The sequence below is a fragment of the Lepisosteus platostomus genome, chromosome 14 (genome assembly GCF_059453375.1).
Source record: "Lepisosteus platostomus isolate fLepPlt1 chromosome 14, fLepPlt1.hap1, whole genome shotgun sequence".
Lineage (NCBI taxonomy): Eukaryota > Metazoa > Chordata > Actinopteri > Semionotiformes > Lepisosteidae > Lepisosteus > Lepisosteus platostomus.
Window position 1 is genome coordinate 40,153,757 of NC_142624.1, and position 14,503 is coordinate 40,168,259.

The 14,503-nt window shown below is 37.0% G+C and overlaps 1 protein-coding gene across 2 annotated transcripts in view; it reads right to left on the reverse strand.

Annotated features, from left to right (window-relative positions):
* arhgap15 (Rho GTPase activating protein 15) overlaps positions 1–14,503 on the reverse strand; it is a 193,125-nt gene that overhangs the window by 93,460 nt on the left and 85,162 nt on the right. For both annotated transcript variants that reach the window (XM_088606279.1, XM_088606280.1), the window contains exons 7-8: positions 7,872–7,970; positions 7,547–7,667 (exon numbers count right to left, since the gene is read on the reverse strand). In XM_088606279.1, the coding sequence (XP_088462405.1) occupies positions 7,547–7,667; positions 7,872–7,970 (220 nt within the window). The remainder of the gene's footprint in view (positions 1–7,546; positions 7,668–7,871; positions 7,971–14,503) is intronic.

Below are 14,503 nucleotides of genomic sequence, written 5' to 3' on the forward strand. Positions count from 1 at the left end.
AGCCGTTAAGCTTATCAGCCTTTGAAGTGATTCCAAACTAAAAGAAAACTGTTATAAACACCTCTGATAAGCTCTAAATATGTGTTACAAGTATTTTAAGGGAACTACAATTAAGAAAAGCAAAATAACTAAACTCTTTTCAGAACACATTGTTACTGATAAAACAATGTTAGGTATAGGTTTTGATATCTTATTTAGCTGATTTAGTATAAGCTCAGTATCATCTCAGAAGAAATTATTTTGACTTCAATACCTTAAAACCAGAGCTCAATATACAGTAGATGTCACTAACCATTAATTATCACTAAATTTCTATTATGAAAGTTTGTATTGAGGGAGACAGTTTCTTGCCATTTTTTCTACAGTCATAAAATGGTGTTATGTCATAAATACTTTCTTGAGTGTTCTCAGAAAACTTGTTGTTTAGAAATTGGTAGAAATTAGTACTGTATACTTTTGAAGGAATTTAAATGTGTGTTCAAATGCACCTTTTTATGCTCCAAGAAAACAAGCTTGTACTTGCAAAACAAAATGAGTAGAGGTATCAGGGGAAAGAGGAAGAAAGAAACTGATTAAGGTAAGGGTTTCAAAGCAAATATATCGTAAATGATGTGCAAATTACTTCAGTATTAAACATGACTGATGAAAAGAAGATAATCCCTTAAATATCTGACAAGTTCTGAAATGCCAGGTTTCCACCAAGACAAGGAATCAGAGAAAAAGCCCACAGTAAAGGGACCAATTGAAACTGATCTATCCGCAGAGAGGATGTGTGATATGACTTTCTTTTGATGAAGCCCACCTCAAAGTAAATGCTGGTTACAAAGCGATGCAGTAAGCATTTACAGATCACAGTACCTGCCTTTATGCCACAGTTCTCCCAAGAGCCCTGTGAGTAAGCCTTTCCTAATCAATGACCATGGAAAGGCTATGTTTTGCTGACAACTGGAAATTAAAACTAGCTAAGAAAAACAAGGTTGAGTCCACTTTATGGAGCCTTTTAAAATAAGCACAGTAACAAGGATGATGACATCATTTACCTTCATTAATGTTTTTCTTGCTTTTAAATGAATCCAGCAATTTTAATAAAACTGCAGTTCAAATGTTGAAAAAATAGGACAAAGAAATTACAGAGCAAACTGTAAATCCATTTAAAATTAAATGATGATCCAGTTACAGTATATTTCAATAAATACTTATTTTATAGTAGAATTTTAACTAGTGATGTTTATATAAGTATGTCTTATAGGGTGCAATTTTTATGTTTTACGTGTAGTTTAGGAGCAATAAGTCACTATACTGTAAATTATAGGAATGGATATTAATTAGCTTCACTGAATCACAATACTGAACTAATTCATCATGTATACAATATCAGAGGCAGCCCTTAAAGACAGCTCATTATCAGGGTGTGGCTAAATCTGACCAGTGAAATAGGTTATTTATTCAGCCATGCTCATTTTCTGGTTAAGGAGAGGGGCTTTCTAGTCACATAGTTTTAGTGCACTGGTGATAACAGAAATTTAACCTTCATTTAATTTCAATTCTATAAATTGATATATTCTATAAATTGCATGTTACAATCACATGATTATTTTTTCTATGATCAGAGATAGAAAAAATATTTGTTTCTCAAAGAAGAAGCTGGGTCTATTCCCAGTGTACTCTATTCTGCAAATAAAAAGGAAGCAGATCACAAGAAACCATGTCCCTGCATGTGTTCTGGGCTAACACACCTGAGCGGACACTGTTTTTATGAAGGCCGGTGTCCTAAGGCTAGTTCTCTCTATTTGTGAACACAGGAAGAAGATGTACAGTAGGACTGAACAGGGGATTGAATGAATGATTTGTGTAGCGATACTTAGGAAAAGACAATACAAAGTCACAGCACAATGGAAGTGAGAACAAAGCTATGGCAAAGACTAATTTATGATGGATGAATATTTAAAATGTAGTTTTAGAAACTCCTATGCACTCCTACTTCATTTTGATTTTTAGTAATTCATATATAAAACTCAGCACACTTAAAAAAACACATACAATTCTAGTACAGATCCTGCTTTACTTGAATAACTGGCAACATACAAAATATCTGTGACATCTCAGACATAGAGATGTAAAAAACTTGTTTACACTTTTATAATAAGGGTAAACAAATTTGCCAATTGGTCTTTTACACTTTAGAGAAATGACTTTTTTTCCTTGTCTCAGAAAAAAATCTGATTGTTCAGTAACATTATAGTGAAAAAAAATGTGGTGCTTATCTGTTTGACGTGATAAATGGATTTTATATGCTGCTTTTAATGTGGACAATATGAATTGCTCAAAATCCATTTTTCTTATTTAGGCATGGAAGTCACATGAATAATTTATCTCTTAGGATAGACATACTGATAATTTTATTTAAAGCTTACATGTTATCAGGTAACGTGTCCAATATTTCTCCTGTAAAGCTGCACGAAGCTGGTTTAAATGCCTCTTTGTGTTATGCTTCTGTGGTCTCGGATATGTTTGCTGGAATTAGAGGTCTTGTAGAATTGAACTGTGGTTTGAGAAACATGTTGCAGTAAACAAAGCAAAAAACCTCATAAAAGGCATAATTTTCGTGAATAATGTAAATACAATGCAAAGATTATAAAGGTGAATCTTGAAGAAGAGGTATCATAACAAGTTAATACCTTTAATCAATACTTTTATGTCTATCATTATATATGGTAATGCATTGTTAATTAAAGACACTATTTGGTAATGACTAACACATGTATGATAAATTAGAAAAAAATAGAAGAATGTATGTGACATAGTAAAGGGAAAAAAATCTAATAAAGCTATTAATAGTGTTATTTTCAATCAAAGAAAACTTCCAAAAACAAAACAGAAAACTCTAGTTATTCCTGTAGATTCTAATTTGCAAGGATGGATAATAATTCTGTTCATTTTCACACAACTCTCTTTTTCACATAACTTAAATAGAAGCAAATACCAAATGCATCTCATGTCCTTTAGGATAGGGACTTGAAAACATATCTCAGTAACAGGTACAATTAATTGGTGAGCTGCTGCCAAGGAGAGCTGTATAATAGTTAGGGATAACAAATGGGCTGAGGGAGCAAATTGTAAACACAGAGACAATCAGAAGGTAAATGAAGATGTGATTTGAATAATAATCAGAGTAAAACACACAAGTCTGAAGAAAGCAGAGAATGTATCGTCTTGTCATTGCAAATCAAGAAGCAAGGTCTCATGGGAAGGGGATGGAGAGACTTAGAGAGGTCACATACCAAACCTATTCAGGAGGTGCCAGCTCCTCTTCTGGTGTAACTCCAAACTGCAGCCCCAGGCCTATTCAGAATTCTAATAAGTACTTCATGACCAGTGAAGAGATACAGAACATTGGTTCTACTGTATATCTTTATTTGTGCTCTGAATTTAATTTGGTAACTAAACGTATGTTCCTTTGGGATCATTCAAGAAATAAGCAGGTCTGATACTGATTCTCTGCTGGCAACCAAACTAGTGCAATGGAAGGAACTGCCCCCTCTTGTGTTTTCCCATTCTGCACATCGTCTCCTGACAGATCTTCTTTTTTTCCAAATTTCACTCATCATACCTGCAGCATCCCCAGCCAAACAACACGCCAAAATCATCCAAAGTTAAACCTTCGAGAACTGTTCAGTAGTTCACACTACCATGTGTGAAGGAGATCAACTGAAGAATTACATGTTAATGCTATTAATAACTATTTCCATGTATTGCTGTATAGACAGCCAGCAGACCCACTATACAGCAGGTTAGGTGGAGATGTAAGAATTTACTTCTCCTGTTCAATTAGGAGGTAACTGTTGGGAGGCAAGGTTGTACTAGGCCTGTGAACTTAAGCCTGGTCATCATCACCAGTACTCTTACTAATAGTACCATGGAGTCTTTAATGACCTGGTAGTTAGGACTTTGCTGTGAATTCTCATGAAGAGGATAAGACCTCCTACCACACAGTGTTCCCAATCACCATAATGGGACATTGGATTGAACGTCCTGGAGAAGGGGTGAAATGGTGGCTCTGTGGCTAAGGCTCTCCGCCTGTGGCTGGAAGGTTGCTGGTTTGTATCCCACGGCCGGCAGAGGAATCCTACCCCGTTGGGCCTCTGAGCAAGGCCCTTAACCCCAACTGCTCCATGGGTGCCGTATAAATGGCTGACCCTGTGCTCTGACCCCAAGCTTCTCCATTCCTGTCTGTGTGCCTGTGTGTGTCATGAAGAGCAAGCTGGGGTATGCGAGAAGACAAATTACTTATGCAAGATATTGTATATGTCTAATTAAGTGATCTTAACTTACAGTGAAGATCTCCCATACCAGTACTGAGCAGGCCAGCCTTGCTAAGTGTCTGATCAGGCTACAGGGTGGTAATGCTGATGTATGTTTAATGTTATTTGTAAATGATTATATGATAACATTTTGAGGATATAAAATTTATTAGCTATATGCTAAAATACTAATTTTCAAATTTAATAAATAAAGCAACTTATTCACTGAACAAACCCAGTTCCAGACCAAGTACAGTTCATGGTGTTGGTTTTCTATTGGACAAAGGGAGAAGCATCTGGTACATAACAAGCTTCAGCAAGGCCCTGTGCTGTGTGATTGACAGGTGAGCTAAGGTTTTGATTTATTCTGGATCAAAACATGTTTCTACTGGCCCTTGTCCAGATGACACCTGTAGTGACACATTCCACATTCACAAACACTGTTAAGTCCAGCTCTCAGGACTTTTAACCTAATAGCTTCAGCTTATCCTCAGAGAAAAGTACTAACTGTTCAGAAGAACTGCAAACCAATAAAAAATTCCAACTGGCATTTACAGCAGCAAGCGATCAAATCTATTATATTGATGTATTTAATTTATTTGAGAAATATATTGTACAAAAAAAGACAACAATGTTGATGATCACTAACTAATGACTGATGAGAACAGGACAAGATCAGCAATTTTCATCTTCTGTCTTTTAAAATCATTTTATTGTGTTTTCAAAAATACAGAACAACAAAAGTGACATTTCTCTGTTGACTATGGAAATGATGAAGATGCACATCGATCTTAACACCAAGACTATTGCCATTAATGGCTTTTTTATCAATGGCCCTATCATATAAGCATCATGCAATTTCTCATGATCATTTATATATAGATGTATTTCTATAAATCCAGCCTTTTTCCTGTGTATCTCTATGCTGCATTTACAATCTATATCCCTAAAACTTACATAGATACATTTTTTAAGAAAGCTCAATAGTAGCTCTTAAATAGTGCCTTATTTACAGTATATATTAAAAAACTTCAACATCTGTAAGCTTATCAGATTCGTTTGTAACAATATGTTCACACCAAATGTTCTCTGTATTAAAAAATGGACATGACGGCCCAGACCATTATCCTCTTAAAATTTCAAAAGCTTTTTTACCCAACAAGATATTTAATTATTATTGTTCTTCATCTGCTTTCAATGCGATACAACTGACTGTATGATATCATCGTTTACAGCAGGAGCTCTATCCTCCTGCATCATTTCCTGCTTTCTCCTCACTGCTGTGCACACCTGGGCAAGCCACAGTCACATTGTGTTCCTTGTGCAGTACTTTTCAGCTCAGAATTACCCTCTGTTTCCTGCATGAGCCAGTTAATATCTCCATGATGGCCTCCCTCAATGTTTTCTAACTGGGGGGTCAGATGTCACTGATCATAACATTATTGCTTGTGTTGGTATTACTTACATTTGTCTCACCTGCTGAAATATAATCTTGCTATAAGAGAGCTAAAGGGAAGAGTAGATGTGGTCACGTCCTTATAGCCGATATGTCTTGATATAACTCTGCTATAGGAACCATTCAGGAGAAAACAAACACTAAAATATACATTCTACAACTTATTCTAAAGCATATTAGTAATATTGAAAGGAGAAATATATATACAGTATATTGTTTCATCACTGTGGAATCCTACTCTCTTCAATTGTTCTGAGATTTTGTATCATATGAAAAGTCTAATGACCTTTTTACATCATGGTTGCTATATTTTTGTTTCTGCACGGCAAGATTTCAGACAGGATTGAGCTGACCCACACCTAATAAAACCGCCAAACATACTTGTGGGTCAGTGATTTTAAGCATTTCATGTGGATTTACATAATAGGCAGAGATTTGCATAATTGTTGCATGACATATGCTGACATGTCACTCATTAGCATATTATCATGTCACTTTTTGGTGAAAAATTAATTGAAGTCAACATTTCTCCCACATTTTATGGGTACAAGTTAATAAATTTCAATATAATGCACAGAACAATAGCTCTTTTAGCTCCTTAGCTCTATTAGCTCCATTGTTTAAGAAGCAAATAATAAACAAGTGCAAACAGGGTCATTGTCTAATTTGTCTAACTAATAATTCTCTCTTTTTAGAATGAGCTTCACTCTGCAGCACAATTAAATGTCCGATGCCTGTGATAGCATGAATTCAAATAATGCTGCCGTTTGCTAATGCTCTGGCATTAGTAGCCAGTCATGATTTGGTTGCAAATAGCTTGGTGCAAATAGCTTACAATGCTGCCATTCTTCTGCTTCTTTTTTCAGCAAGAGTATTTTTGAAAGGCATGTGTGACAGATTGATTGGTCATTTGAGCTGTTGAAGCAGCACATGTGTGGCTGCTCCATGTGCAGTGCTGCAGGCGCAGTGCCCACCTACCTGTCTCCCTGCAGTATTGCGAGGCCTGTAAACAAGCCCTGGCTAAGCTGCGCTGTTGGTGTGCAGCTGACTAACCCAGCTGCCATTACCTCAAGCCCACGTGGACCTGATTCGTGTGATTGGAGCCAACTCTCATCTGGGTCAAATTCCACAACAACATGTATTTCATGATTTTTACATCTGAAAAATGAGGCACAGTTGTATCCTGGACATAGCTTTTAGTTTCAGTGTGACTTGCTAAAGTATTCTCTAATAAAACAAACTTTTGCAGCAGACATGAGTTAAGCACTAATCTAATATTTTTTCTAGAGCTCAATAGCTTCAGATGAACTTGATCATGTTCGGCTTGAACCAGATCGCCTGAGGAATCGACAGTCTGGCCGTGAGGACGAGGTGCTGCAGGGGCAGGGGTGGGGACAAGGGAGAAGTGCTGAGGCTCCTGGAGCCAGGAACAAACCTGCATTTCTTCTCCGCTGGGTACAGCCCAGTGCTTTCAAGAACCCCAGGAAACAGAGAACTGACCCCAAAAAGAGGAAATGAAAACCTAGTTTTGCATTAAATTTACTCATTATTCAATGCTAAACTTCAGGACACTCTTTACTAATAAGCCATTTTAAACTTCCTTATTAAGTGAATATATCAATGTCAAATTTGTTTTTGGTCTACTAAAAAACTAAAAACTAAAAAGTTTTTTAGCTTATCTAATAGAATTTTGAACTACCTGTAAAACAGAGTGAAATAAATCGTGTCCAGGTGATACTGTATGTGTGCACGCATGCTCTTGAAATACAGTGTAAATAAATTGACTTACTTAGTGACCTTCGGTGTTCTGGTTTGTGCTCTTTGCTGACTGGTGACTCAGATCCACATCTGTTCAGAAACTCTGTGCTTGAAGATTTACGGATACTAGAGTGCACCTTCCCACTCTTTGACTAGAAAAAGGGATATAAAATAAAAAATGTATCTTTTAAACAAAACGTAAACTTCTCCATAGAAACTGATCACTGAATATACAGACAAGAATGAGGATTACATGTGCAAATGACTAACTGGAAAATAAAAATTTAAGCTCCTAAAATTAGCTCAAAATGAAGGTGTATTATAGTCTTTGACTCTTCAATGTCACAAGTACTCACCTCACACTCAATTGCTTTTCCAATCGCGTCATGCCATTTGGAAATTGTGGAATAACTCTCTGCCTGAAGAAGAAACTCATTGCCAGAGCCAGTTGTTATCTGCAAAACACAGAGTCCTTGACATCTGTTCAATGATCCTAATAAATTGTAAAGAAGTACAACATTTTCCATTTAAAAACGGAAGGCAAAATCATGTTATGTATTGAACATTTTAATAATCTAATCTAATTTTATTTATTTTCAAGAAATACACACAATGCACGACCAACACAAACAAGGTTTAGTGAAAAGAGAGGTATTTTGGCACAGAAGATTTTGAAAGTGTGGACAGTGAAGGGTCACTATCACATTTCACAGGTATGGTGCTGCAAGACTCTACAGCCCATTGTGTGAAGCCAGATCTTCGAAGCAAGAGAGCCTCAATCAGAAGATCTCCACATTAAATAACATTACAAAAAGTTGAATCACATGCTGCCAACATTTCAGGGTGTTTTAACTGCCTTGATATTAATTTAAAGAGAATGCAATCGTTCAGATTTTGATATGTTTTAAGAAGCTAGAAAAAGGTGCCGTTAGCATCAAAACACAACAGAAAGTGGCATTTAATATTGAAGAAATAATCATTATTACAGTTACCCTCCACCAGTGTCAATGGAAAACCCCCTGTAACGAACAGTTCTTTTTCAGACCCTATGCGGACGACACAATCCAGAATTGTGAAGAAACACTGGGGTAAAAGTCATGCAGGAATACGGGGATGAAAACAGGGGGGCGTGTCCATGCAGTGCTGGTGATCCGGGGAGGTGTGGCCGAGGCAAACAATCCGAACAATAAATCCATAGGCGAATCCAAGAAACGGGCAAAAGTCCATGTCCAGGTGATCCATCCAAAACACGGGATTAAAAACAGGAACTGGGTCGGAACCGGCGAGGGGAGCAGGAACAGGAACAGACTTAGAAAGTTAAAAACGTAATGGAGCCAGGCGCAATCAGGTCCCGGGCTCGCACGATGTGGAAAACAGATACAGAGCCACGATTGGCGACTGTGTCTGGCTTTTAAAGGGGGACAGGAAAGAAGGGGCAGGTGTGGGGAATAGGGCAAACAAGGAAGAGCCAGGGCGCCCTAAAGGAGGAGGGACTACAATCGTGACACCCCCATGTACTCAAAATGAAAGTATGAAAGTCATGCTAAGTGCCTGTAATGTGCTCCCATAGTTTTGATGCTGTATTTGTGTGAAATTTCTGAAAGAGGCGCAGAATACATGATCATCTTTTTCTGCTCTCTATATTTTCTTTGTTTTGTCTTATTTGTATTTTGTATTTATTGTAGTAGAAAAAAAGTGCACCCCAATTTCCTTTTAGATATCTCAAGAGGTGGATTGGTAAGTGAAATTATAGAACAGCTGCACTGTTATAAGACCTAGAACACATACTGCATGTTTTTTATTAGTGTTATTGCAGATTGTTGTTGCTTCCAGATCCTCAGAGTATGATCTTATACTTCAGGAACATGAAAGACTTCTGGCTTGGGTGCCATAAAGGAGAAGAAGAATATTTATTAGGCCACAGGTCTTCACAGAAATCTGTGGCGATATCAGTGTGGCCTGCACTAATAGCATCCCACATCACTGCCTTCCTCCCTCTATCCAAAGCTCCATCTCAACAGCCTGCTTGTGCTTTACTCCCTATCAGGCGTGCGACATGAAATTGGAGTTCCTCTTGTGTGGTAGCACATTATTCACCTCGCAGTGTATGTTCAACAAAACAACAAATACAGTCTCCAGTGTCGGATTTTCAAAAAGAAAACATAATTAGCAAAATATTTGTCATCTAAATATTGAACCTGTTTTGTTTTCTGTCAGGGTGTCTGGCAGTGACAAACGGCATTACTGCATCGCTAGTAAAAACTCTTCTGGAAATAGCGATAGTGAGGTCATCATTGTCACCTAACATTGACTTTAGATTCAGACACACTACTATTTACCAGCGAAAAAAAAACAACTTCAGTGCAAATGATCATTCTCATGATATTAACACAGCAAATGCACAATATTTTGCTATTAATAAGGTTACTTCAATGATTGTTATAATACAGCCAAAGGCGTTTTGTTAAGTTTAAAGCCTTAAATTCATTTCTCATTATAAGGTTACTTCTCACATGAGGCTGCATACCTTGGTAACGCCACTGGATTAAACTGCGTTATAATCGCCTCATTATGAAAGAAAAATGTCTGGCTGCTAAAAGCTGAACTCTAATGATGGTGGAATGAATTTCCAAATGTGTCCACTTTAACTCATTTGAAATTATGTAATTATTAGAGATATAACCATTCAAACTGAATGCACACTAGTCTGTTTTTCATATGTGTTAATGCCATTGGCATAGTTTTGCTTTTAGAGACTGACTGCATCTAGATCAAAGGCTAGCTTCTGGTCCTCTGTTGCCATGAATTCTTTCCAGCTTCCTTCTAACCTCTGATACAGACCTAATGAATTATCTGATTGAGTTACATATTTCAACCAATTTAAGGCCTTTAAAGGTCTCCATTAGCTGATTATATTGAGTGGACATAGAAATGTTTGAGATTATAATAGTTGCGCAAAGCTACAGAGCTTCGTTATGCCTTTTTATTCATCTGATTTCATGGTATGAATAAACACGAGGAAGTAGGATACACAAATCTAATACCACTCTGTTCTCTTTGCTGAATCCAGTTTACAAGCCTAATTTCTAAAAGGAAATAACCCCTGATGAGCCAGAGAATGTGAAAATGCAGAACTAAAGGGCACCCTCAGCATTCCCATGGCTCATAGTGAATATTTGCTCTTAAACACCATAAACCTGAAAAGTGTTCTCAGTAATATACATGGAGTTTATAACAGGAGTTCAGGAGGAAGGTTAAGTGTCCTAATCTCTCTTCTGCTTGCCGTATATACAGTAAGCCTAGCACTAGGGCTTCCCTTCCTGTATCTATACTGCAGCCCTCCTGCCTTCCCTTCTCTCTTGCAGCAGCTCCCTCATTCCTTGTAATAGTGAGGGAGATTTGACAGCCTTTCTTCACGGCCAGGCTAATGTGTACAATAAGTAGTCTACCTGTCTAAGTGCTCCATGCTTTATTGATAATGTTTTTACACAGAATTCAAAACATATACACATATAGACATACTGTAATGCAAAACCACAATGTTATAAAAGAGTAATATGATATGTATAATAATATGTTAAAGTAAAAACTTTGACAAGATTGTCTTCTCATTTGAAAATCTGACAACTCTGTCCTTCCACTGGTGATGTGTCATCACTGGTCTGCTGTACAGGTGAAAGAAAACTGAACCTTTTCCAAATCCCTTGCAAAACACACTTATATGTCTGTTTTACACTGCACTGCACTACAACTGCACTGCCATATTGGTAGCCCCTAATAACAGTGAAAGAACTGTCTGTGGCTGCTCCATGCACAGTACATGAAACTGAGTTAAAAGTCTGTTTAGACGGTTCTGGTTTCTAATGCTGTGAAATACCCAGAACTAATTAAACTTCAGATTCCTAGAATTCAATGCAACTGCTAACTCCTAAAAAAAACATAATCATGAAAGGTCCCTCTAATATACTGTACGTAACATATAATAATAACTCCTTACACTTTATAGCGCTTTTATGGATATTTCACTCAAAGCACTTTCCAGGTAATGGGGACTCTCCTCCACCACCACCAGTGTGGAGCCCCACATGGATGATGCGACAGCAGCTATAGTGCTCCGGCACACTCACCACACACCAGCTCTCAGTGGGGGAAATTTGGCCATGATGCCAGGGTAATACCTCTACTCTTTTCAAGAAACACCCTAAAAGTTTTAAGGACCACAGAGAGTCAGGACCTCGGTTTAAAGTCTCATCTGATGGTTGGTGCCTTTTTACAGTATAGAGTCCCTGTCACTATCCTGGGGCATTAGGACCTACACAGACCACAGGATGAGCACCCCCCACTGGCCCCACTAACACCTCTTCCAGCAGCAACTTTAGCTTTCCCAGTAGGTCACCCATCCAGGCACTGGCCAGACTCATACCTGCTGAGCTTTAATGGGTTCTTATTGATTTGCAGGGTGATATGGCTGTCGGCACATAAATACATAAGTGTATACAGGCAAAAATGGCAAGTTGTGCAAAATACCTGCATTGAATTTTGGTTTACATGGTCTCTAAAATTGACCTTTTATAGATGAATAATCACTATGAAAACAGAATATACTGTACAGTACAGTAGAGTACTGTTGGTTCTACCCAGCCTGAACCAAAATGATGTGCTACTGCTTCTGTGCTCCTTGTACTTTTTCTACTTAATTAATATTAGTTAATAAACTGATGCATTGTTGAAATACAGTTATATCTATATACTGTACTATGTACAGTATGTACGTTGTTACACATGGCACTTTCCACTCAGTCATATCACTACTTAGTCACTTCACTACTGCCTTCTAGTCCAGTTAAAAAGTGTCATGTAGTGAACTGGTTTTGATCATACCACTGTGACAATAAAAAGAGAATGACAAAAAAATATATATGAAATCTGGAACTGCCAAAAATGAATATTAGTGCACCCATGAACCTCTGTTAGTGCTACTAGTTCTGCAGCATTGCAGGTCAGTTTGTCTGCTGAATTTGAGAAAGGAAAACATGAGGTATAATACTAAAGTATTGTGCTGCTGTCTTACAAATGACAAAGAATTATGTACTTTACAGTACAGTATGTACCAATGTCAGTTACCAGTACTTATCTCAGTAATGAACAACATGGCATTTTAGAATTGCACGACATTTTTAATGCCTATGGGATGTAACAGTCAATTTCTTCAAAATGCAGAATTTCATAATACCAATACTAATATTAATAATGCTAATTGATTGTACTACTACTAATTATACACTTCCTAGCCCATTCTCTCAAAATGCTGCTTAACCAAAGCAGTGTTTGAAAGGCTGCTGCTGCTCTCTACAGTTGAAAAATGTCTCTTATGCCCATTCTCAGTCTTCTCTCTCTCCCTGTGCCCTGTCCCCATTTAGAAATCAGTAAAATTAAGTCACTCTACTACAGTCAGGGGTAGTGAAACACTTCCATTGGCTTTAGCTAGTAAATCCTACTTGAAAAAAGAATATTTCTCAATGTTCATATACTTCCTGCTTGATAAATGAGTCTTGGACAGGATTTCAAAACCATAATTGTACTTTAGACCATCAAATGTAAATACCACAGGGAAAACGCATTAATTATCAAGAATTCAAGCTACTAAATGTACAGGAGGAACACTTTATGACCATAATCTTAATAACTCTAAAGCTAATGATCTTTACAGAGGAATTTATCCTTTTTTTATACTGCTTTTTCTCACTATTAGTCTTTAAACACCCTTTGTTACTAATCGTTTTCAGTATTTTTGTGAAATTGCACATGGTGCTTTATTTTTAAAGGATCAAGAAGTCAAAGGCAGTTTCTTGGATCCTGCAAAATAAAGTCAGGAGAATGGAAAACTGAATGCCAGAATTGTGAAGGATTTCAAAATATTTAGAAGAACATATTCAGGTTTCACTACAGAATCACAAGAGACATACAGTACTACATCGTTTATTCACCTACACAGGCTCATTGAATGACTTGCTTTTAACTGCTAGTAACATAATATTGTAGATACTGATACTTTAAGAATAATAAAGCAAGATGTTTTACTATGTTTTGAATTTTCAGAATTAAACAGAGATAAGAGTCCTGGACAAGTCCTGGACAAAACTGACTTCCTCAAATCCACTTTTGAACAAAATATACTGTACAGTATGTTCCACTTTATTACTCTAAAAATAGCTTAGAGTAGAAAAAATATGTATATACAATACTATGGTGTCTTTTCTGATTTCTTCCTTAAAATTTCTACAATTATTTTGACAGAATTGCAAACAAAATTCAAAATTAATTATAGAGGGAGGACCTGTGTGGGTCCCTGTTCTGCTTTGTTTTTAGCAGGATGACAAAGAAAAACAGAAACTGTATTCTGACTGGAGTACATGTATCTCCTTAGGATCAAATCATTGGTCAGCTTCAACATAGTACAAGCTCCCAACCCTGCCTCTGGATAAAACATTTAAAAGTTTTACAAAAAAAGACAGAAAAATAAAATGTTCCATTTCATAATATATTTATTCTTTACCAACACTCAAACCTTCCAGCAATTTATGAGAAAACTTTTGCTTGGATGTAACGGACCTTGCTTATTTCATTTCCAGATGTCATTAGTTGTTAAGTAATTTCTTTGAAATTACACATAAACACAAAGAATAGTTTTAGGCACAATTCGTGTCTACATGCATTTGTGACCCCATATTTCTTTTATGATATTAAAACAAGCATGTTTTTTCTGGATTGATGCCTTTCCTGGAGGTACCCTCGCAAGCAATGATAACAGGGTTAGGGGAGTCCTGTGTAGTGGGTGTCACTTGAGAGTGAGTTGTGTTTAAACTGGCAAAACGCGCACATTCCTGCACTTTATCAGTGAGAGCGTACAGATTATGAGCAGTGGTGCCCTTTCCTGATCACATAGCAGTCTACTGTAGCTCCTCAATATATATTTTACCTACAATTA